At 46.0% G+C, this 25564-nt stretch overlaps 1 protein-coding gene across 4 annotated transcripts; it reads right to left on the bottom strand.

The window, feature by feature from the left end:
- Nucleotides 1-11918: 11918 nt before the first annotated feature.
- Nucleotides 11919-24838, bottom strand: LOC126542301 (serine hydrolase-like protein). 4 transcript variants are annotated; one of them, XM_055077153.2, is made up of 4 exons: nt 24648-24838; nt 22776-22872; nt 14374-14824; nt 11919-12474 (listed from the first exon to the last, which is right to left on the bottom strand). In XM_055077153.2, exons 2-4 carry the CDS (start codon nt 22799-22801, stop codon nt 11941-11943), a joined length of 1011 nt encoding a protein of 336 aa, XP_054933128.1. In that variant the 5' UTR covers nt 22802-22872; nt 24648-24838; the 3' UTR covers nt 11919-11940. The 4 variants fall into 4 exon arrangements, with proteins under 4 accessions (XP_054933128.1, XP_050045276.1, XP_054933127.1 ...); XM_050189319.2 differs by lacking the exon at nt 24648-24838 and adding an exon at nt 24185-24641; XM_055077152.1 differs by lacking the exon at nt 24648-24838 and adding an exon at nt 24246-24641.
- Between the last annotated feature and the right edge of the window lie 726 nt (nt 24839-25564).

The raw sequence follows: 25564 nt of genomic DNA, 5'->3' as shown, positions 1-25564 counted from the left end.
ATACCCTGCACTACCGCCGGAATCGGCCCACATTTTTGGTAACGGACGTGGAGGCGAAAAATGCCGATGACCGACAGGCTAACAGCTTCGCTGGATAATCTCCCCTCCAGGTGGGGAGATTATCTGCTCCGCTGCAAGTCAGTGAGCTATCGTCTCTCTGAGAGAATAAAAGAAGCGGGAGGAAATGGTGCTCGTGGAGAAAAATGCACTAAGATGGAATAAATCTATAATAAAAGAAAAAAAAAAGAAAAGGAGGAAAGAGAAGAGGAAGAAACAAAACACTAAGCAACCCAATGAAAAATAACTAAGTGCGCTGTTGACTATAGCTTTAATTTTAGCATAGCGAATAGATTCTTAACTCCCGTTGAAATGTTTATGCATATTGGTTGCAATGTCTTGAACTTATGGATGAGATATGATTCTTTTTCTGTATTTTCTGTCTCGCGCAGAAAGGAAATTTGGCTGTAGGATAAGGCATTTGCAACGGCAAAACAAATATTCATGCGTAGCAATCTTTGGCCATAGGTGGCCGGGGTCATTATCTGCTCCGTTCCGTTAGTGCTCCGTTCCGTTAGTCCTTCCGTATCGTATCCCCAAAAAGCCATACAGTCGTCCAGGCTTGGATAGGTGAATTTCTATAAATACACAAACTTCTGTGCGCTTACCGCCACCTATTTGTGGGCGCACGAACCTCCGACGCGGTATGTTGTCAGCGAATAATACATTCTGGGTTTTTAAGTGCCAAAACCACGATCTGATAATGAGGCACGCCGTAGTGAGAGACTGCTGATCAATCTTGACCCCCTGGGACTCTTTAACGTGCACCTAATGTACGGTACACGGGTGTTTTTGCATCTCACCTCCATTGAAACGCGGCCACCGGGATTCGATCCCGCGCCCTGCTTAGTACAACAACGCTATCGCCACTCCGCCACCACGGCGGGTGTTTTGTCAGTCAGCATGGGAGAGATGGCTGATGCATACATTTGCCGATACTTCGTCCTTCTGACTTCAAACGGATTCGTGACTTTGTAAACTAATCATTTTATAATGGTTATTATAAAATGAATGGTTATTATAATAATTATAATGACCATTTGCACACAGGACTTCTAGCACAGATGCCCGATATCGAAACCATTACTCGACGGACGGATGGACAAGTGGCGCCACTGCAGTTAGCAGTGATTATGCGTGCTTGCAGAGTCTTATATATACTACCTTCTGCATTAAATAAAAGCATAAACTGCTTTGAAATTAGGTCAATTTAAGCCCAGATAAAGCGTAATAAATGGAGCAACAAGAATGTCTGAAACTCGAAGCACGAAGATCGGACAAATCCATGTCCTATAGTCATCATTCTCATGGTGGCTGAACGATCGCAGCGCAATAGTTCCCTCTAGTAATTGTATGAAACTCTATGAAAGTGATCATGCTACCGTGGACCACACTTTCGATAAATGGCCATTGAAAACGTTCCATGCATGACATGCAACACTCCCTACGCATGTAACTACAAAGACTAGTTAGAGACGCTTCCACATTGCTGAAAAATGAAGAATCACTGCACTAACAGTACGCTGCTTTCCCACTATACAATTCGCCACAACAATCATGAAGAATTATTACGTCTAGCTCTCTGAATTTGGGTTTGTGTGTTTAGGAAAGGTGAATATCCAAAGCTGAATCAGCACTTGAAGCAGTCTACATATTCTTCAGAGGAAGGTTCCTCACCAAAAAAATCATACTGTGTGCGACTGTTCTTTTATGCTGCAAAAGATGCGATGCATCACCAACAGGCCCGAAAATTAACTATATTGATGCAAGGCTTAGATTTAGTCAGACTGATTGTACTTTTACTGTAAGCACTCATTGTAATGAAATAACCACTATCTAGAACAAACAGCACATTTTCTACTGGTATGCAATCAGCAGAGGAAGAAGGCCTCACTTACAATGAACGGCTAACAGCCCTGATCTTGCATGTTACTATAATGCGAAGCGGTGGACCAAGAACATCGGTAGGCGCCAGTGGCGTTCGAGGGCCACTAAGGAGCAACACTAAGTGAGTTTAAACTGGTAAATTATTGTTTCAAAATTTTATTTTGCTACATTTGGGAAAACAAATGCTGATACTCATGCAAGCAAATAAAGGACAAACTTCTATTTGTTAAGTATGGCGGAAAACAATTGGGACAGTTGGTGGCTGAACATCTTGCGATTAACTATAGTGCTAAAAGTTAAATTGTGGAGTTTCCCATGCCAAAGCTATATATATATATGATATGATTATGAGGCACGTCGTAGTGGGTTGGAGGTGGGGGGGCTGAATTAATTTTGATTATCTAGGGTCCTTTAACGTGCACCCAATGCACGGTACACGGGCGTTTTTTTTTTTTTTTTGCATTTCTGCCCCCATCGGAATGCAGATCGCGGTGCCGAGAATCTAACCCATGACCTCGTTCTTAGCAGCGTAAGATTAACTAAGTATTACTGACCAACCACGAAAAGACATGTCAGACGGAAACGATAGAGGGAGACGTCGTTCCTGTGTAGTGTCTTTTCATGTTTCCGTTTCTTGCATTTCATGGCTAAAGACGTCGTTCCTGTGTAGTGTCTTTTCATGTTTCCGTTTCTTGCATTTCATGGCTAAATCTCAGCACCGGTATGTCGCTGTGAAATCAGATTTCCAAGTATTTTATCATATTTTGGACCAATATGGCGCAGGAAAAGCTACTGACATTTGCCAGTTCCAGCCCGATTATTTCAAAATACTATGAAGTCCTTCTTTACTGAAAAAAAGTCGCAGTTTCGCCCGAAATGCGAAACATCGGTTGCGATAGTAAATCAGTACACAGCTTTGCGAAGTAAGGATGATAGTTTTATCGGCCGCATAAACTTAGATACATTCCCTTACTAACTGAATTAACAAGCGTGGTGTCAGCGCACACAAGCAAACATGAACACACGCTCGCTGCAAAACGCTTGGACGCTGGTGCGAACAAGCGCGGCAGCAGCAGCGAGCGAAGTGGCCGTGTGGCATGGTTTCCTTCCTCCGTGCCCTGCGGTCTGTCGCTTCAGCGCAAGAGCGGCGAGAAGCGCAAAGGTATGAGCCATCTGCAGATCCCTTTCGAGGTACGGCTCGCGGCCGACCTCCTCCCTCCCGCGCTGCCTGCCAGCTTTCCGCCATTGTTGGCGCGCGAGATTGAGCCGCGATCACCAGTTCCTGTTGCACCTGGCCGCGAAATGCGCAGTTGCTGCCGGAGCACGACGCCGCCTACTGCCCTCCCTTCCATCCCAACACGGCCTCTCGCGCGACAGAAGATGGCGCGTTTGCTCTTCGCTTTCTCCATCGCATGCGCCAGATTGAGCCGCGATGGCCGGCTTGCCTCGCGTGCTTTCAGTCGCCCATACAGCGTACGACGCGCGGCGACGGTGTTATCGCCCTTGAACTTTGTACGGAACATCAAGGCAACGGCGATGCGGACGGAAAGAATGCGCCTGGAGTGTCCATATGCCCTGGAGTGTCTGCTCGAGAGCACTACAATACCACTGCGCAAGCGCTCCGTCACGTGGCTTTTTTCGTATTTCGCGGCCTCTCTTTGCAACTTGGAAAAAAGGACTACGTGGGACGTATCGTACGGCAAACAAGTCGATCGGTGGTTTCTGAAGGTGCTCTACAAATCTGCGTGTCATACTTGGGGTCCTCAGTCAATAATTAAAAAGGTTGGGTAAATAAACTTGAGTGAGTAATGAGTGAGTTACTCATTGAGTTACTCAACAAAATATTGCCCGAGTTACTGTAGGCTACAGTGCGAATAGTATGCGTTCTGTTCAATTCGCTGCCGACGCGCCCTTCATATAAAAACTTGGCTCAAGTTACGTGGGACACCCTGTATATACAGGGGTGAGAGTGCCCAAAGTTATATTGGAGCAGTTTTTGGACAAAGTAAAATTGCGTTTTGGAGCAACTTGGTTAACAGTCTAAATTTCACTTAGCTGAGATGGAGCTGATAAAATTTCATTTTGAAGCAGTTTAGAGCAGGCCAATCTGAATTTTGCTGGAATAATGGAATGAGGCAGCGCACTTCGAAACCACGATGTAACACAGAATAAACCAACACGAAGCGCGTAGTAGAAGCGCGCTTTGTAGCTATAGTGTACTAGAATATGGAAGTGTGTGTCGAGCGCACGCTTTCCTATAAAGCCGAGAACATCGGTGGTACTACGACCGAGCGATATATTCCCGCGCCGACGCTCATGATGATAGCGGAAAGTGTTCTCAAATTATGAGGTCCAGTCGACAGGGTAACATAATTGGTCACCATACGTCACCGCAGGCCTAGAGAGCCGCGATCAACCCCGAACTGGTATAACGTAAAGCTATTCCAATCTATTTTCATTGTGATATCAATTATATGGACACTCCAGGCGCATTTCTGCCGTCGACATCGCCGTGATGTTCCTTATAATGGGCAGAGGCCCGAGACTCCCCCCCCCCCCCAGCGATGCTGAAGGCTACCCCCCTCCCCACACACACACACCTAAAATTTCATTACCAGAGTTTTGTCACCCACACCATTTCAGGTTTTTGACTTGCCTCTACGTTTTCACCTAAAATTTTATTGGGGCTAATAGCTTCCTGCATCGTTATTGGCGCGTACGTGCACAGCTTTTAATTCATAATTTCGCTTTATTTCTTCAAATCCTGACAGTAGGATGACAAGCGCGTTAGAAGCATCAACGGCGGCTGCTTCATCCGTATTTTATCACTACAACATTGTTTTAAGTTTCCGCTGTAAACACCCTGCACATGCACAATATATTTAAATATATACACAGGACAAAGTTTATTACATTTTTGAAAGAAGATTGCCTCATAATCAATTCGTGGTTCTGGAACATAAAACCCCACAATTAATTATTTTTTGAAAGAGGAGGATGTAGCCAATCAAAAAATATTTCTAAAGGTATGGATAGCCCATGCCTAGAGAAGGAATATATTGCTGTATGTTCAACTCGCTTCAAACAGCTTTGCGTGCTTTTTGACCCTGAAAAAAACCTGCAGACCGCAGTGACCCCTTCGACAGAGTCTTCTATCAACGGCGTGTGAAATGCACGTGAATGATATGTGTTTCAGTGTTGCTTCTCTTTCCACTAAGCAATACTAACGACTCATGAAAGAAAAAGAGAAACTCTTTCAATAAGTTACCTTTATTAGGGATAGAAACATCGTCACTTGCTTGCAGAGGTCATAAATATATACAGGGTGTCCCAATTAACTATGATGCACCAAGATTTAAAGAAGGAGCAATTGCGTTACTCGAAGAAAACCTAGTGCATATTGTTTCCAGTACAGTGGAGTAGCCGCCAGTAATTATTTTTCATTACTGAGAGTTATTTAGTTATAACTGTAATTAATTATCTAACTCGAGACGTACTATCCGAATTATCAAATGGTCAATGAGGCATTTGTAGGCGCATCCAAGGGACACTAACTGCAGTATTTTCAGGGACGTGCTAATTGCGTACTAAGTTTTTCCGACTGATAAATAAACTTCGAGAAATATGAAAAATACCACGTGACTGCGCTCCAACCCGCATCATAAAGCAACGCCCTCGAATAGGTCCTTTCTGAATTAGAACAAAATTAAGGAAACAAAGAAAATCATCGTGACCCAGCCTTACCTGCCGCGCCCATGCCGAAGTAATTACACGTCGTGTTTATTGTTAGTTGGAAACAAGCTGTGATAGCTGTTGTCTTAGCGTAGATAAAGTGCACGGATGGCATTTTTCTTTTTTTTACGAAAGCAAACTGATAATGTCAGTGCAAAAGTTTAAAGGTGCACTTTGTTTCGTCCCAGTCGCCATGTCTTTCTCTAATGAGCAGAAGGAAAACATGATCCTTGCCTTGGGAGCTGCAAATTGCAATAAGAGGAAGACCGGAAATATATGTCAGTCATGGAAGTGCGGCGGTAGACCACAAGCGTCGACTATAATCAGAAATTATGAAAACCTCAGACAAACCAGCAGCTTCCAGAAAAAGCGGCGGATCTTCGAGTCCTAGCCTACGCACGGTTGTTCTCGCATTTATGGCCTCAAACCCTCATGCTAGCGTGTGGGACGTGGCCGCCCAGGTACCATTTTCCAAGTGATCAGTTTGGAGGATTATAAATCACTCGGCCTTTCTCTCGCCTCACCTTAACCAGCAACAATCTTGGAAGATACGGACCTGCAGAATCGTCTAGATTTCTTGGATTGGTTCCTCACAAAAACCGATGAGTCACCGGACTTTTTGAGCAACATCATGTGCACAGATGAAGCAATTTTTGCAGAAACGGCCCGGTAAACTTGCACAATGCACACATTGGAGTGACTCCAATCCACACTGGGTAAAGCGTACTCGGCACCAGTACCAGTGGGCGTTCCATGTGTGGTGCGGAAATTACGCCGGTGCTATAATCGGTCCCACGTTCTTCGATGACACATTGACTGGATAGGGTTACGTGGACGAAGTACTTGGTGTGGTGGATTAGTTTCTCAGCGAAGACCCGCTGTGACATCTTATACTTCTGTGGTATCAGCAGGATGGGGCACCAGTATACAGCAGCAGCCGAGCACGAAACTGGCTGGATGCGACTTTTCACGCGCATTAGAAGGCGCGGGTCAGTGAATTGGCCGGCTAGGTCACCTGACCTCTGTCCACTCGATTTCTTTCCTTGGGGTCATGGGAAATATCGCGTTTACATGATCGAGACGACGACGTCACATGAGCTCAAGGCAAGGATAACGGATGTCTGCCGTAGAATTCCAGCACCTGTCATCAAGAAAGCCATACTGAAGATATGGTAAAGCGGACTCAGTACTGCGCTGCGTAGCTCCAGAAGGACATCTATTCGAACACGTCCTCTAGGCATGAACGGCGCTTACGAATTCACAGATGATCAAGGCGCATTGAAATCTTATGGTTTTCTTTTTCTGTTTATTCTACAGACGTCCTGATTGCCAATTCGGCTCATTTAAAAGTGGTACACTTACTTTACTGACCGCATCGGTTTTGCATTTTCTCTACACGTGGTTCGCTTCCCGGTTTGTTTATTCGCTTTTATTTTTTTGCCGCGAGTTTGTTTTTGCGGAAGGTATACACTCGCATGAAAAATAAAACCGTCACTTTAATTTGGTTTGGTACGAAGCAAATTTCTAGCACGAAATATAGCTGCGCGCGCACTCTGTCGATGCGGTGCAAGCAAAGCCGGGATTTCGAAATATGCTATGCATGTTACATTGCTTTTCGTGTTTCGTGCGTGTTAAGAGCGGCGGTTCTGCCGCGTTATCAAGGGGCTTTTGTTATCAATGTGATCAGTCGACCTTGAGAGACGGATAATAAGTGTGACGTAGAGAGGAAGGAATAGCTGCGAAGCCGCGAAACCTGCTGTTGGTGCTCCTTCCGTACCACTATGCGCATAGTGCGCGCCGATGGACGCGCCACTGGTGGCGGCCTTGCGCAGAACACTCGGGAAAGGAGCCAGCCGCGCGCCGTAGTTTGCTGCGACGTTGATCGTGCTTCTCTGTCTTATTCACGTTTTCAAAGCAAAATAAGCAACACCCTTCGCATGTGTGGGGTGACTAAAGCTTCAAGGAATGTCGAAGAAGAGTTGTGTCACGGTGGGGGGATCAAATACCGGTGAAGACGTGCCGGTGATACGGTTCTAATCATTCCTCGCAAAGCCACATCAGTGGGAGAAACGGTAGCAATGTATCGCCCGCCGTTCGGCGGGAAATTGTTTGTTCTCATCCTTTCCTTTGTCGTGTCGGTGCTTTTTCAACTCGATCATATTTAGACGAGTAATCGACGAAGTTCGTCTGCAGTGCAGCATGCATTTTGCTAAAGTTCTGGATGCCGTTTGCCGCTTCTACTGATTGCCGCCTCTTTACCGCGTTGCGCTAGCTAGGCACCACGACGGCACGAGCGCATTGTGTTGTATGTTAAAGCTACTGAAGCTTGCAAGAACTGAAATTGTTGGTTTTATGCGGCCCGGTAAATCCTCCCACCAGCTGTCGCACACTTCGTGCTTTTTCATCTATCTAATGCGTGGCTTCGCGCATGTTGAACTGTCGCTAGTTGCTTCATGCATAAGTGTTGATTTTTTTTTTAGGTGCGAGGTTTTCACCCTCCCTCGTTCGTAAAGGGTCTAAATCACGCTGTCTTATCGGAATTATACCAAGCAAGTGCTTCTTTAACAGCTTTATTCTTTTCGCCCGCGGGCATCTTAGATACTGTTTTTTTTTAATGTGTTTAGAAAATAGGTAGTTCAGGGCGAGAATTGCTAATAGTTGTTGCATATGGTATTTTTGTTCCATTTTCGCTGAAAAGGTCGCGTCACGTTTGGGAAGGCACCACACCTCGATGCTGTCCGAGCAGACTTACCACGCCGAGTGATGTTTGTTTCACAACGTACTCTTTTTGCATGTGAATTTTGTACTCAACTGAATTCTTTCTTATTACGCTTAAGACGCAGAGGACTACACCCGGCCTTGCCGCCAGCGCTTATCTACTTTGACTTGTGCTGCTTTGTACGTTTCCAAGCAGCTCCCTTGGGGAATTTAATATTGCAACTGCAACGGACATCGTTGGTACTGATCTTTTACGGTAACTCCAACCTTGTTCGACAGGTGGCGCAGCAAAGCGCTCCGCTTACTCAATTTTACACGAACACACCACTCGACCGAGCGAGGGATCGCTCTTCGCTTCGTGCGGCTAGTACACTCTAGTGCGGCGCTCCGCTGCCGTCTCCGCTGGCCCATAAAGCCCCTCATCTATCTATATATCTGTAATATCTAGTTTGCTCGCAGCGCCTTCAGCCTACTTTTTGTTGTTTTGGGCCTCAACTATGGGCTCCCTGCAATGGTCAGGCGGCGCAGCGATCGGCTCAGCCGTCAGCGCCACCGTGTCAGTTACGCGAAACACTGAGGCAGCCACTGCTACGGAGGCATGCTTTTGCGACGCTCGTTTGAAATCCGTCGGACGTTTTAATTGCGGTTTTAAGGCAATCGAAACCATCGAGGCCCATTTTGGACCACCGACGCTTTAGAAAGGACGTCAAACAACTACAACCATGTATATCGTGACAAAGAAGTAAACAGCACGGACATCACAGTGAGGTGCTTAAATTAAATTATGGTGTTTCAGATGCCAAAACCACGATCTGATTGGGAGGCACGCCGTGGTGGGGGACTCCGGAATAATTTGGACCACCTGGGGTTCTTTAACGTGGACCTAAATCTAATGACACAGGTGTTTTGGTATTTCGACCTCATCGAAATTCGGCCGCCGTGGCAGCGATTTGATCCCGCGACCTCGTGCTTAGCAGCCCAACACCATAGACACTAAGCAACCACCGCAGGTCGCGAAGTATTTGTCAGAACGAAGCAAGCATGCCTACGAGGTCACTCAAAGTGAATTAAGAAATCATTATTTTATGCCACTTAAGTGAGCAAACGCGGCCGTGGACGTCTTTCAAGTCATTTGTAGCTTCATTAGTTGGAGCGTGCCTTGCATCTCACAATTGCAGAGGTTTTGGCGAACTGGCAGATAAGTGCTTCTTTTAGCCGTTGACAAAGTGCCTCGAGCATATTCTGGTATTCCCGTTCGTGCTCGAATGTGAGAGGTTATTACTGCTGAAGCATCATAGAGAGCAATCAGCTGAGACTAACAACGTGAAGACTGAACAAATATGCGCTAGCGTGGGCGAGAGAAATGCTAATTTTTGAATACTCGACGTGTGCTGCAGTGTACTCCAACCTTAGTTCTGTTGTTCTAAGCGCGAGAAAACATCGGCACGAATGAGCTCGGTTCCAGCATTCACGTCGTGACCTTGGCGCAGGAAGAAGCACAGTGCGTACAAAGCTCCAGCATGGAGCGCTTACGAAGCTAGATTTGACACGTAACAACCACTTCGCATTTGTTTTGGAGCAAGACGAGCCAAACAACAATATAAACTGATTTACTACAGCGGGAATCAGTTCACGCGTTTTTATGCAGTTGACGCTTTATTGTGTTTTTATGGATGCCGCTGCTGGTTCTTTTTTATTTCTTTATTCTTATTTTTGCATTTCGTTTAACAGAAATTCGCAAGACCGACAGGAACCACGACGACCCACTTCAGCCACCGGGTTGCTTCCCCCGGTTTTGTGGGGAAGAGGTACAATTTGATGCGACATCCCTTTTGCGGTTGTGACAATCCTTAACGCAGCGGTATCGGCGCTTATTTTTCTTCACACTTCTCACGAATGAGCTGCCAAGAGGCCGCTGTGAATCCATTGGAAAATTGGAAAAGCAGGCTTTCAGGCGGGCCTGAACGCACCGCGGACAATGGTGAAATGACGGTGAAGGCCTACCCGCGGGTGCTCACCGCCGCTGCTAGGTGGCGCGACATGTACAGGCAAACTAGAGTTACTGTATATGCTACCAAAGGTAGCATATACCTTTGGTAGCATATACAGTAACTCTAAGGCAAACTTCATTACAGGGAGTGCCGCGCCGCCCGGCCCACTCAACCGTATTCTAGTACACTCTAAATGCAACCGCCCAAGTTGTCGCGCGCGCACCGGCCACATGTCGGAAGCGCCGAAAAGTTCAGTGTTATAAGCGCGAAAATTCTGTGCGGAAGGCGCCGTCACGCGATGGGCGGCATATGAACGGCCGCACTCAACAAATCCGCTCGCTGTTCGCGGCCACAGCCGGAGCACACATGCCGAAGCCGTTCTGGCGCAGCATGACGCAATTTTCGTCAAGTTCCTGTGTTTGGCGCAGGAATTGGCATTTGTATCAAAATGGAGCACTTGGCGCAGGAGTCCCATCCCTGCACATACGAGACGTTAACGGGCCCCAGTACGCGTCTACGCGCGCGCCGTGCACCGAGATACGGACAAAAACCATCTGTGTTTCGGGAAAGCTAGTGAGAAAGGAGGTCAAATTAAAAACTCCGAAAGTCGAGGGGACGTTTAGGGCCAACAAAAGGCGGGGCTCTATCTGAAACTGCTAACTTATTTGACAGTAAGCTGATTAGGCGTCCTGGTGCTCGTACTGTGGCTGGGGTCGACGCATGTACGTGTTCAAATTTAAAAAAAAACACGTGCTATATCCCGTAACAATGGCACCTTTTCCCTAGTATGCTTCAACACGGTTGTATTGTGTCGAAGCTAACTTTAAAGGGGAAAATAGCTATGTGAATCAACGGCGCGTTTAATTCGACCCTCCGGATAATTCGGCCAGTTTCGTCCATCCCGTTAGGGTCGAATTAACGGAAGTCAACTGTATTTTATTTGAGTCAACTGTTATTGAGTCAACTGTATATGTAAAAGTATTTAAGTTCAAACAAATCTCTTAAATTGTCAATTCACACAATTTCTGAGCGAATGCCTAGAAGGTCGACCCCGGATATTTTTTATAGTAAGCTTTACAAACAGCTAAACATAGAGTAACATGGTCTATTTGTGATAAAATGACACAAGCTGCATTTTCAATACAAAAAAGCAGAAAATGACAAATTGTGTGCCTAGTTACTATACAGCCAACGGAAGCAGCACACAATGAAAGTAATGCAAAAGGAATGCAAAAGATTTGATGAACGCCAGCTACTAAGAGTTTGCAGTTCATGCTCATACTAGTTCATTGTATTTTGTCTGTTGTATTTCTTTTTTCGTGGAGCTATAATATGCCAACTAGTATCTAAGGTATCTCATAGCATGAATTTCAAATGTAGCTTACACACTTGGCAATTAAGTGCAGTGTACCCAGCACAGCCACCTTGAGGCCACAGGTGACATCATCCACAATGTGCAGCATCAGTAAAGATGCAGCAACACTCAGAAAAAATTATCACCTTGGCTGCCTGGAAGGATAAAGTATGACAAAAGAAAATTTAGGTTAATGTATTATCACATAAGTGTGGATTTACAAAAACGGCGTATGTGACTAGCCACTTCATCTGGATGAGTCATGTGCACATGGTGATTGCCCTCTACTTCAACGATCTGAAACGTACGGCAGTTTTGTGCACAGATGTCAGACACTATCTTGTGATTTGCAGGCAAGCCCCCTAGGCCAGGAACAGCCATCACTACTAGGAGGTTGTTGGTGTAGCCACGGTAGTACTCTTTCAGAGCAGCACGGTCAGCCCGAATCCAGTGGATGTATTTAAGCCGGATGTCTTTGGTCAGGATATAACGACCATCCCCAACAGGCTTGCAACCACGTTTCATCAATGTTCTAATGTTGTCAGGAAGGTAGCCCGGAACTATGCTGTGCCTGTAAAGCTTTATCACTTCTTCTTCTGTGTAGACAGGTGGCCTGCTGAGATCCTTCTGTTCAAGTTGCATGTTGCCCTCCAACACTGCTCTAATGGTTTGTGAAACTTTGCTTGGTTGCTCATACCAAGGGGCAAAGACGTCGATCAACACCAAATTTTGCACCTGAAAATAAAAAAGGGGTATTTGTAGATATCAATTCATAAAGTTACAGAAAGCAAGCAGCTCAATTATGAGGCCTTCTCAAACCACACATTGTGCAAGGATGATGACATCACCCATGAGCATGCCATGGATGTGATGAATTCAATATGCCCAAAAGATGCTGTGGGAAGGAAAACATTGATGATGAGACAAGCAAGGTTAGCATTAAGAATGCGCTGAAACATGCGGTGGAGGCATTTTAATGAGTGAATAATATTATGTGGCATGCCCTCATCATGTTATTTCAGCACATGCAACGAGCATATGTGACATTGAGAGGTCACTTATGGTACTAGGACTAAACCATACTGTTTCACAATTTCATACATGCATTTGTAAGAACTTTGTCCTTAGCATGCAGTTCTATGCTTTACATAGGCACTTCATTAAGGATAACCTAACTTTAAAAGAAGCACCAAAGCAACGGCAAACTTGGAACAGCAGAGACTGATAAGCAACGCAATGTTTCTCGATCACACTGATTTTTCTGCAACTTCGCTGTCACTGATTTCACCTGCTTCACAAACTATAATGAATAAGCTTGATCAAATGAAGTACCCTGTATATGGCATCTTGTGCAGCCCCATCTTTGAACACCTTTGAACTGTTTCGTGAACTGACGTAAGACGCAAGACGTGACACCACATTCGTTAAATTGCAGAACAAGCCTCAAATTTGCCAACTTTACAAAAAGGTCAGGAGAGTTTGCACGTACGCAGTCTTGCAAGTGCTTCATCCTGCTTCCTTTCAATGCAACACATGCTTAAACCTACTGAATGACCCAACTGACAGCAACAAATGGTGGGGGAGAAATAAAGTTACAAATGATGGTGGCCCTGTAGGATATTTTTTTAGCAACCAGTAGGTGGGATTCTCTACAGATATTTACGATAGGTTGCAAACGTTCTATATTACTGAAGAATAACTATGCAGAAAGATGCAGAAGGCTCTATGTAAAATTTGTAGAAAGCCAAAGAATATGCTTTGAGGTGTTTCTTACCAGAAATTTTTCTTATTGTTCATTGTTTCAGGACAAAAATAGAGCAGAAGGATCTGTTGCTCAGCTACTTGGTGTTCATTTAATGACATAGTGTAGCGCAAGGGCACAAGCACAAAGAAGAGACACAAGACGAAGAGAAAAAAGTGACATGTTCTGCGCGCCTCTTCATTGTGACTGCGTGCTTGCGCTACTCATGTAATTCAAAAATAGAGCATCAGAACATCAAGTTCAAAGTTTTCTGGCTCAGTGTCTGTTCTGAAGACTTAAGCTATGAGACACACACAACTGTATTGCATCCAAGCTCTCATATCCACTCTGCCACCATTGCAAACACTTCATTCAGTATGGAGAAATAGCTTTTAAAGTAATGTAACTACCTTTCGAGAGTATGAGTTAGGCACTACATGTAATTACATTTCGCTGTGGTCCTCATGCTCAGCAGTCATAGACACAGGGACTTCATAACAAGTCAAAATGGCACCATTTATATAAGACACTTCATTTTGGAACTGCATGAACAGAATTAATATGATGCCATGCTGGACCACAAATAATGGCATATATTATATATTATGCTGCCAGGGTCATATTTTACACGTCACTTGCCGTCATTGTTAGAATGAAGCATTGACATTTTCATGCTGTTTCTTGAGCATGCAGACACGAAGTTGCCTATTAAGTTTTTTTACTTGACCTGTTCTCTAGTGTAGAACACAGCAACCAACAGAAAACACTTGTTGCCTTGACAATATTTTTTATGGCTATAAGGTATGTGCATGTACAAACTCACAGATTTTTCTTATGCTGTCATTAAATAGCATTAGTGGTCCAAACTAAAAGGCAAGCATTGTAATACAAACCCTCTCAGGAAAGATGCAGGCATAGTTCAGGGCTGCACCGCCTCCCATGCTGTGTCCGATCATAGAGAACTGACTCCAGCCAAGGTGGTTTACTGCACGTGATATATCGAGCAAAAACTGCATCGAAAGATACGGTGCCCCTTTGGGTAAATGTGAAGATAAGCCATGGCCCGTGAAGTCAAGAGCCACAGCATGCCATCGAGGGTCAAGCCTTGGTACAAGGGGGTCAAAGCTCCCAGCATTGTCTTGGAAACCATGCAGCAGGAGAACGCGTTGGTGTGGGTCCTCAACACACATGGGCAACCACTGCTTAGCAGCTAAGTGCCCATACGGAATGGGGATCTGCAGTTCGTGGAACTCGCGCTCCACAACTGGGACCTCATCGGTGGCAGTGCGGCACCGACTAATACCTCGGCACCTGAAAGGCACCCACCGCAGGTGCCTTGTGGACCTGCAAGAGGTATGTATGTATAATTGCAATATTAATTACAATTAACAAAGTTAATTACAATTCTCTAGGGATTATTCCAATGAAAAGTTTTACTGGTACTATAGAAGAATTATATGTCCAACAGCAAAACTTATAGGTCCAACATAGATTTTTTCCAGTTTTGTAGTTCCTTCTACAGGGCAGCACGATGTCTCATAAAAAGAAGGCTTGATGGGTCCCAATTGAAGCAATAGAAGTAATGGTATAAACATGTATGGGACGAATAAAATGCTTTATAGATCCAAATAGATGCAATAGAAGTAGTTGTGATAGAAACTTGTATTGGTAGTACAGTTGAACGCCTTTGTAAAGAAGTCCTTGAGGCCTCTGAAATACTTCACTGTAAAGGTCGGGCACCACGATGCTCACAATAGAACCGGGACAGAATTATTCCTTCGTTACCCAGGTAATTTCATCGTAGAAGTGCTTGACTGTAATGCTTGGCAAGAAGCCAACAAAGCACACACTCCAAAAATCAAGAACGAAGGCACAGAAGACTTTGCTTTAATAAAGGAATTATGCATTGTAAGCTGTACATTTCTTGCACTGAGGATATTTAGCAAATCAGTTTTGCGGAATCCCACAAGGCAGAGGAAGCATTATGAAAGAAAAAATTGTCATCCACCTGAATGCAGCATGAAGCTACAAAGGAAACCCATGTGGGCTTCTAAAAAAAAAAAAAACAGCTGCGCAGTTGATGAAAAATTCATCCTTGTGTGGCATTTGAACCCGGGACCAATGCCTTTTCGGGGTAGTCGTTCTACCATCTGAACAAACCAGGAGGCTAGCAAATTGCAGTGCGAGGGCAAATTAATCGATAACTTCAAGCACAGGAACACTGAATATGGTAAATCATTTCTGTGGAATCCTGCAAGGTGGAGGAAGTGTCATGAAAGGGCAAATTGTCATCCAAAATTTTCACAAGTACTGTTTCGTGTTTCACTGCGTAACTTTGTAGAAAACACAGGTGGCCGCCAGCACATTTGTAGGGGTAGTACAGATGGGGCTATCAATAGGCCACAATTCATTATATATGAGTGTCGTCCTCTGTGTGAGCTATTTGTTAAGCAGCAGTAACCACAATCAGTCTAGGAGGGTTAGCCTAGAATGCTCTGCTTTAACATGAACAATTAATCCACCTTTGTAGAGCAAACTGTTTTTGTACACACTGCTCCTCTTTGCACCAATACAACTGCAAGCTAATATAAGTACAGGCTGTCAGTTTTACCTGTTTATCATGTTCCTATAATATGGAACCAAAAAAGAAAGAGCTATTTGGCAAGCAGCAGTAACCACAATCAGTCCAGGAGGGTTAGCTTAGAATGCTTTGCTTTAAAATGAACAATTAATGCACCTTTGTAGAGCAAACTGTTTTTGTACACACTGCTTCTCTTTGCACAAATACAACTGCAAGCTAATATAAGTACATGCTGTCAGTTTTACCTGTTTATCATGTTCCTATAATATGGAACAAAAAGAAAAGTTTCTATTGGAACTTGCAAAGGTCGCCCAGCCACTGTGTCTTGTCAGCCTCTATGATTTCACGTGTAAGCTGTTCTCGGTGTTTGGAGATTACAACGCAGTTTTCAAATTCAGGGTCACAATGGCAGTCAGACTCTGCAGTGAATGCCAAGGTGACCTTGCACGGCGGTGCAAGTGCTCTTTCAATCACTCATTTAAACATGTCTTTTTTTTTCATTACTTTTGTTTGTGCACATAGTTCAGGCGATTTCACAAATAAAGATCAGTTGAGGTCAGCACCTGTATTGTGTTCTTGCTTCAGTCCTCGTCTTTTGCGCTGTGCACACATGTTGGCATTGAATCACCAACTCGCCCAAGCTTCCATATCATCACATTTCTTTCAAGTGCATTTAAGCAACTTTTGAACATTACACTCCGTGGTCAAATCAAGCAAACCATTAGGCATTCTACCATTACGGTTTATATATATATATATATATATATATTATAATACCGAGACCGATCAAGTTGTCCAGCGCTGTTTATTCCACCAAAGGCAACGCCCCCAGCTCACGCGCGAAGAAGACGAAGAACAGTGAAGATGATGATGGCTATGTACAAATGAAAACGACGAAGTACGTTAATAGTGCTTACACTAACTTCCCCCCGTCATGGAAGCGGCCAGCCTGGCCGCAGATTAGAGATTATCTAAACGGGGAGTGAAGGGCTTCATCCGCGAGACGTGAACAATTTCAGCATTCCGGCGGCGCCGGTCAGTGACGGAGTGTACTGGGCGAACGAGATAGTTCACTGCAGATGTTTGCTGCACAACGGTGTATGGGCCAATGTAGCGTGGAAGGAACTTCTCACAGAGGCCTGGGGTGCGGACTGGAGTCCAAAGCAGGACTTGGTCTCCAGGGTGAAAACGTAGGTCACGGCGTTTGTTGTCGCAGTAACGCTTGCGCTCAGCTTGGGTAGCTTCTGTGCTTTGCCGGGCGATTTGACGGCAATGTGCAACTCGGGCAGCGAAATCTTCCGGAAGCGACGCGTTAGGCGAAGAAGGTGCGAAAAATAGTTCTCTGTCGAATATGGTGGAAGGAGATCGTCCATACACAAGGAAGAAAGGGCTGTAGCCGGTAGTTCGTTGAATAGCAGTGTTATATGCGAATGTCACAAAAGGAAGAATTTTATCCCAGTCAGTGTGGTCAGGACGGATGTACATGGAAATCATGTCAGACAGCGTACGGTGGAAGCGCTCAGTAAGGCCATTGGTTTGCGGATGATAAGTGGACGTAGATTTGTGGACGGTATTAGTGGCTCGAAGAACTTCCTCGAGGACTTGTGAAATGAACGCCTTGCCACGGTCACTGAGAAGAACGCGAGGAGCCCCATGGCGCAAGACGATGGCGCGCAAGAAAAAGTCGGCGACCTCAGAAGCGGTGCCGGATCGCAGAGGGGCAGTCTCGGCATATCTTGTTAAATGGTCGACCGAAGTGACAATCCAACGGTGACCGGAGGGTGTCAACGGCAAGGGACCATATAAATCAATGCCAACAAATTCAAAAGGTGCGTCCGGGCAAGGGAGAGGTTGTAGTAAACCGGCAGGAGGGGATGTCGAGCGTTTGCGGTGCTGACATGACGCACAAGAGGCAATGTATTTGGCCACCGTTGAGGATAGGCCAGGCCAGAAGCAGCGGGTCTTTACGCGGTCGTAAGTCTTGTGGAAGCCTAAGTGGCCAGCCGATACATCGTCGTGAAGTGCCTCTAATACCCGCAAACGAAGGCAGCGAGGTAGAACTGGGACCCACCGGTGACCTGTTGGGTGGTAAATGTAGCGGTGTAGCACGCCACCTTGAAGGCGGAATTGTCGAAGTTGGCGTCGCAAGCGGCTGTTGGGCGGTTCGGCGAACCCACTAAGGCGATCCATGAGAGCTCGACAGTAGGAGTCGGCCCGCTGAAGCGAGACGAAATCAGAGCGTGATGAAAGCGTAACTTGGTCCAGGGATGTTATCGAGAGTTGGTGAGAGGCAGGCGTAGCATCGGAACGACGTGGTTGGGAAGACGACGGCGCGTTACCTGGAGAGAGTGAGAGTGGGCAGCGAGACAATGCGTCTGCATCATGATGGTGTTTTCCAGACTTGTACGTTATAGTGAAGTCATATTCCTGCAAGCGGAGTATCCAGCGTCCTAAGCGTCCTGACATGTTTTTCATTGATGACAGCCAACACAGAGCATGATGGTCGGTGACGATGGTGAAGTGGCGGCCGTAAAGGTATGGGCGAAATTTATGAATCGACCAAACGATAGCCAGGCACTCTTGCTCTGTAATGGTGTAGTTCCGCTCAGCTGGAGAAAGTGTTCGGCTGGCATATGCTATGACTTGCTCTTTAGATGCTGTATCACGTTGCAGAAGTACTGCGCCAATACCTTGTGCGCTTGCGTCAGTATGGAGTATGGTGGGGGCACGATTAACGAAGTGGCGAAGCACTGGTCCGGAAGTAAGATGCCGCTTAAGAGCTTGAAAAGCCGACTCGCAGTCGCTAGTCCACGTGAAAGAGGCACCGGTAACCAGTAGCTTGTGTAGAGGAGCTGCTATTGCTGCGAAGTTGCGTATAAACCTACGAAAATATGACGCCAAGCCGAGGAAACTACGTAGATCTTTCTGTTGCTGGGGGCGAGGAAACTGAAGAACGGCACTAATCTTGTCGGGGTCAGGCTGGATGCCATCTTTTGAGACGACGTGACCCAATACTTTTATTGTTTTGGTTGCAAATTTGCATTTTTTTGTATTGATCTGGAGACCAGCATTCGCAAGGCACTTGAGAACTTCGTCTAATCGTTGAAGATGTTGGCTGAAGTCAGACGAAAAGATGACAATATCGTCCAGATAACAGAGGCATGTCTTCCATTTTAGACCACGAAGTACGTTGTCTATCATGCGCTCAAATGTGGCAGGAGCATTGCAAAGGCCAAAAGGCATCACGTTAAATTCATAAAGGCCATCCGGTGTAGCGAATGCGGTCTTTTCTTTGTCAGTCTCGTTCATCGGAATTTGCCAATATCCTGATCGAAGATCAATGCTGGAGAAATACTCCGCCCCTTGTAGTGTGTCCAAAGCGTCGTCAATTCGAGGTATTGGATATACGTCCTTGCGTGTGATCTTATTGAGCGCTCGATAATCCACGCAAAAGCGAACTGAGCCATCTTTCTTCTTTACCAGGACCACGGGAGACGCCCATGGGCTAGATGAAGGTCGTATTATCTTCCGCGCAAGCATGTCAGCGACCTGTTGTTCAATGACCTTTCGTTCGGACGGCGATACACGATAGGGGCGTCGTCGTATTATAGCGGAACCTTCGGTTTCGATACGGTGTGTAGCCGCAGGAGTTTGGCTCAACACAGAGGAACAGCTATCGAAACAGGCTTTGTGTTTTGCCAAGACCACCATTAAGGCTTCGGACTGCGCGGCTGTTAGGTCAGAACCAAGAACGGCTGGAGGAGGGAAAGAATCATCCAAACCTGAGGTTGGTGCTGGCGATGAAGAAGGGCAAAGCGTGACTAGAGAGATTGGTTGAGTGTCGGCGAGGGTTGCCACAGTCATCCCTTTGGGCAGCATCACAGGATCTGGGGTCGTGTTGCAAGCAGACAGAAGGGCGCGGCCGCGTGAAAACCGGACGAGACAGGTGGCAATGAGAATTCCGCGAGAAGTACAGTGGGAAGAAGGGGCGACTAGGGCGTCTCCGTCGGCGATCTGACTGGACGTTACGGCTACAACGTCTTCGTGACCAGGACGCAGGACGTAGTCTGAAGCGAGGACCAAGTTCACGCATGAAAGTGAAGAGTCCGCAACAGGTTCAAGCTCTGTATCTGTGATGTGGACAACTTCTTCTCTACATGAAATGACGGCTGAAGCAGAATGTAGGAAGTCCCAACCAAGTATAAGTTCATGGATACACGTTGGAAGGATGATAAACTCGATGTGGTGGCGTATGCCGTCGATGAGAACACGAGCAGTACACTGTCCGTCAGGGTGAATGAATGCATTATTAGCGCCACGCAAAATAGGTCCAAGATAAGGCGTTTTTACTTTACGGAGCCGGGAACACAGATCACTCCGAAGAACAGAAACGGCGGCACCGGTATCGATGAGAGCTGATGCGGGAACACCTTCGACAGTCACAGAAAGCATGTTGGCCGGGCGAACAGGAGGAATTTTTGAAGACCGATAAGAAGCAGTTTCCCCTCCAAAAACTGCAACAGTTAGTTTTCCGAGTGCTGGTCGACAAAATGGGAAGTGGGACGAAGTGGTGATGTAGAGCGCCGGTAAGGGGATGGAGAACGACGTCTGGCCGAACGGGAACTATGAGGCAGATTGGGAGCAGCTGGTGGAGACGGAGAACGCTGTTGAGGGAATGAGTGCGGTCCGGGATAGTAGTCGTCTGATCGGCGAGTGCGGTCTCTTTCGTGCTCAGCATAGCCTCGCCTTTCATCCTGCTGGCGCCGGCGGCAGAAGCGAGATATATGGCCGCGTATGCCACAGTAAAAACAAACCGGACGAGGTGGACGCCACTGAGGGTACGATGGCGCAGCAAGTGCTCTGGTTCCCATCGAAGCCAAATGGTCATAGGAAACGCCAGTAGGCACGGAAGTCACGGTAGGGGTGGGTAGCGAAACAACATCCGCGTAGGTAGGGGTGGAGCGCGCTACCGGAGCAAGATGCGTCGTGGGTGTAGTCATCGCTGTCAACTCCTGCTTTACGACCTCGCGCAAGTCGAAGGTGGGGGTTGGTGCGCAGGCAGCAGGGGGACGCTTTAGGTCTTTTAGTTGAAGCTCCTCGCGGATGATGGTGCGGATAAGAGCACGTAGATCTGGAGAATGAGCAACCTGAGGATCGCTGCTGTCATGTGGAAGACGAATAGACTGCAGCTCGTCGAGGCGTTGACACGTTGAAGTGATGTCTTGGACAGAAGCCGGATTTTGCACGATTAAGGCGTTGAACGCGACAGGCCCAATGCCTTTTAAGATGTGGCGAACGCGTTCGGCTTCCGTCATGCTAGGATTCGCACGGCGGCACAGAGCCAAGACATCCTCTATGTATGAGGTGTAAGACTCTTGGGGAAGTTGGCGGCGCGTTCCCAGCTTCTGTTTGGCGACTTCTGCACGGCCAGACGAGGAAGCGAAGATTTGCCGCAGCTTCGAGGTAAACGTGGACCAATCCGCGATGTCGGATTCGTGGTTGAAATACCACGTCTTTGCAACACCGGTCAAGTAGAAGGCGACGTGCCTCAATTTCTGGGTGTCGTTCCACTTGTTACAAGAACTCACGCGGTCGTAGTGGTCGATCCAATCGTCTACGTCATCACCGCGGAGTCCCGCAAAGACAGGGGGATCGCGCTGAGGGCTCGTCACAGTCCAAGAGGGCGCCGCAGGTGGGGTCGTCTGTGTGGTAGGGTTTGAGGCGCCGGAAGGGCCGGGGTCGGAAGTGTCCATTGTTGTAGGGGTAGTTGGGTGCAGGCGGCGACCGGAACGGAGCTCCAGGGAGGACGGGAACGCGAGAGGACGTCGGGATCTTGACGTACCTCCACCACTTTATAATACCGAGACCGATCAAGTTGTCCAGCGCTGTTTATTCCACCAAAGGCAACGCCCCCAGCTCACGCGCGAAGAAGACGAAGAACAGTGAAGATGATGATGGCTATGTACAAATGAAAACGACGAAGTACGTTAATAGTGCTTACAATATATATATATATAGGCATTCAGGCTCACAAGTTCTTTTTTAGACAAATACGTCACAGAGTTTCCTTTGCAGCCATATAGTAGTTAAGTTCTTTGTAATCCATGGTTTTGAGGTTCAAGTTTATCACAAACATCTGATGTGCAGGCCATGAAATGACACATCAGCTCACAGCTATGGAAAATTAATGAAGCCATTATCCACCGACTGCAATAGCAGTGGCTTATTAATTACCTGCTATGTGAGTGATAACTAGGTTAGCCATCACACCATCATGGCAACTGATGCTCTTTTAAAAACATGTTCATCAGAAATAAGCACTCTAAGCTGCAGTAAATGTACAACATAAATATGGATGACTACAGTGCCCTCAGTGGCACTTTAAACAAATGAATAACGTTATGCATAACCACTAATTCTTTTCACTGAATGCTGTGAAAACTTTGAGGTGTTGCTATGTGAAGGAACAAAAACAGTAACAAAAATAAGTAAATTGCAAACATCAAATAACATATGACTGCGGTGAGAGCAACTTAATTCAATGTTTAACATCGAACAATGTGCACAAAGATATAACTATGGTGATAAAAGGAAAAATAAATCATCAGTTCAATGCAGCTTTAACGTTGCTTCACAACACATACTGAGTGCTCACAAAGAGAAAACTTAGCACCAGTTTGATGCAGCACCAAAAAAACTAGAGTATATACTCACCTCAAAGCAGTTATTATTTGAAACATGTTGAAAAGCAGACAGGTTCTCCCGACTTTGATTTTTGTTAAAATGAGGCGAGCCCGACATGGGCAGGTCACTAGAAGAAAAATGTGCCAGTAGTAAAACAAATGAGGAGTTAACACAGGCAACATGTTTTAAATTATACGCTCAAGTGACAGCACCCGCAGAGTTGGAGATAAGCAATTTTTGTTTCCATAAATATGTGCTAATATTTGCAATCAAAACCTCATGGTGTGTACAAATAAAACTGCAAACTTTAAAGTATCTGCAATGATATAAATTTCATGAATACTGTCTGAAACCAAATGAACGAGTATTTACAGTTTGGTGTCAGACAATGTGCACGTATAGCTTGAAACAGACATGCAAAGTTTACAGATGTGGCGTCACCTTCGAAGCTTCTTCCTATTTTTACATTTTGCATACCCCAGCAACAGCCAGCATTAAATCAGGACGCAAGATGTGACAGTGTGAAAATAGCTGTCCAGTCACCCTCGTTTGCTGTCCAATTTACAGCTTGCATAGCTGCTGTTTTGCCGCATGGTTACGGTTTCAGCTGGCTAGCACCTAGAACTCTACCATGATCTAGTGAGAACACCCGGAAATGTTCACCTTAAATATGTTACAAAGAATTCCCATTCAGTTGTCGGTTAGCTCAAAGGTAGAATGAATTGCAATGCAATATTTGATGCACTGTCATCTTAATTGTCTGATTGCTTTTGAAAGCCTCTTGCATAGACAAGACGTCGAATATATTCGAAGTTTAGAAGCCGCACACAAGGTCAGGATCACAAGGTCAAGACGACTTTTGACCTCAAACTGTCCTCGCGCAGTGACAGCATAGAGCACCACTACCAACTGGCGCAGGACGCAACGGAAAATGATTTAGCTAGCTAGAACTCTTGGAAATATTCCCCAAGGACATGCTGCAAGGAATTGCCGTTCAGGACCGGTATAACGTAAAACTATTCTAATCTATCAGGCGTCGGTTAGAGCTCTCGCTAACAAGGATCGATCGAAAGCGTTGTTATGTGCACCGCAGGGTACGTAACTTTTAAGATCATGGCAGGCCGCAATTAGTGCCACACGAAACATATACCGGTGTCACACGGCGCACTTTCGATTAGCGATCGAGCCCGATCTGGATCGAAGTTGTCGGTCGCCGCTGACTCCTTCGTGCAAGCTGCGGGAGGGAGCCAATCGCAGTCGAGAATTTCGATCCGGGCTGGGCTGGATCGTGATCGAAAGTGGCCGTGTGACACCGGTAATAGTTTGTTTGGCTTGTAGTACGCACGCAACCTCAGCTTCAAAGAAAAAAAAAAACTATTGAATGTGCTCTTGTGCATAGGTTTATAATTAGGAGGTCACCAAATTTTAAAGTTGCTTACCAAGTTCGAGCGGCCGAAATTAACTGACGAATACGGTCACTGCGCGGAGTGACGTACGTACCAGAATGAGCGGAATTAACTCAGGTTTCCCTATAACGTTGCAACATGCATGAGGAAATGCCTGCGTCTACCGCCAGCGAAAAGTGTCCTTGAACCTTGAAGCCAACAATAAAAAAATTAAAAACAAAAATGCCATTCAGGTAGTGTTGCTCTTGATTACATCAGCCGGCCCATGAGACGGGCAACTTGGGGGTGCATCACGCATCGTTCAACTTTTGCCCCGAGCGGCTGTAGGCTGCGTGCGTTCTTTACGCACGCGCACAATCATCTCTGCACACCAAACAGCAGCCAACAAGGTTAGCAGGAGCAGGGGGACACAAGCATAAGAGACAACTATGCAGACAGCCGAAACCAACCGGCGAAACTACTAAATACACGAGTTCGCCCAAACGAAACTACTTACATAGCGTTGATATATTGATGATGATGGATACTAATACGCTGGATGCGTTTTTATATTTTACGTTATTTGCCTAGTTATTTCCATCAATAACTGATTAAATGCTACGTTGCTGCTAGAAACCTTGTCTGCACAACTTAACGCCTTTTTTTTTTTTCATTTGTGACGTGCTGCGACTCGCCGACGACCTAGGAGTAGAGGACGCTCGCATCATATCGTCTGCTTAAAAAGTCGTAGCATGTTCAAATTGCTATCCTGCTTGATGATGGTTATTTGTGTGTGTGTGATTCTGGGAAGTGGTGCAGAGACTAGCTTATCACCTTTTGAAAGTTCTTTCACCACGAAATCTTTGGCCGTCTGCCAAGATTATTATGAGTGAGTGAGTGAGTGAGTGAGTGAAAACTTTATTGAAAATAAAATAGAGCGCGATGGTTTGGGCCCCTATTCCAGAGACCCACTGGCACGAGCGGCTCGAAGGGCTTAGCTGGGCTTGGTCGCTTGGTCCAGAAGGCGGCCTACTGGCTCTCCCGGCCCTCGTCCGCAAGTCATATGCCTCCCACTGCCTATTCCTAATTTATGTAGTACTGTATGTTTCTGTATTATGAGGCTGTCTATGTGCGGAGGCCTCGTGAGGTGCTCCCATGTTATGAAATGCATCAAATCCTTCGCGCTCGAGATCCGCAGCTCGTGATCCGCGGAGAATCGAGACGAATGACCACAGCAATTAGCAAGGATAAAATTGGCCGTAATCATATTAGGTGCATTGTCATTGCCAGCTTTGAGGAAAAGCCACAAGGGTGGTCTATACGTCAACTGTGGACATCTTGAATGTTGTTAGAATGTTGCAAGCCCGCAGGCAAAGCTACTGACAAGTGTCATTATCAGCTGTGCACGCCAGTTCTATTCAAATAATAGAGAAA

Source organism: Dermacentor andersoni, chromosome 2 (assembly GCF_023375885.2).
Source record: "Dermacentor andersoni chromosome 2, qqDerAnde1_hic_scaffold, whole genome shotgun sequence".
Taxonomy (NCBI): Eukaryota; Metazoa; Arthropoda; class Arachnida; order Ixodida; family Ixodidae; genus Dermacentor; species Dermacentor andersoni.
The sequence above is the reverse complement of the archived record's forward strand: the minus strand, read 5'-3'. Positions and strand labels throughout refer to the sequence as shown.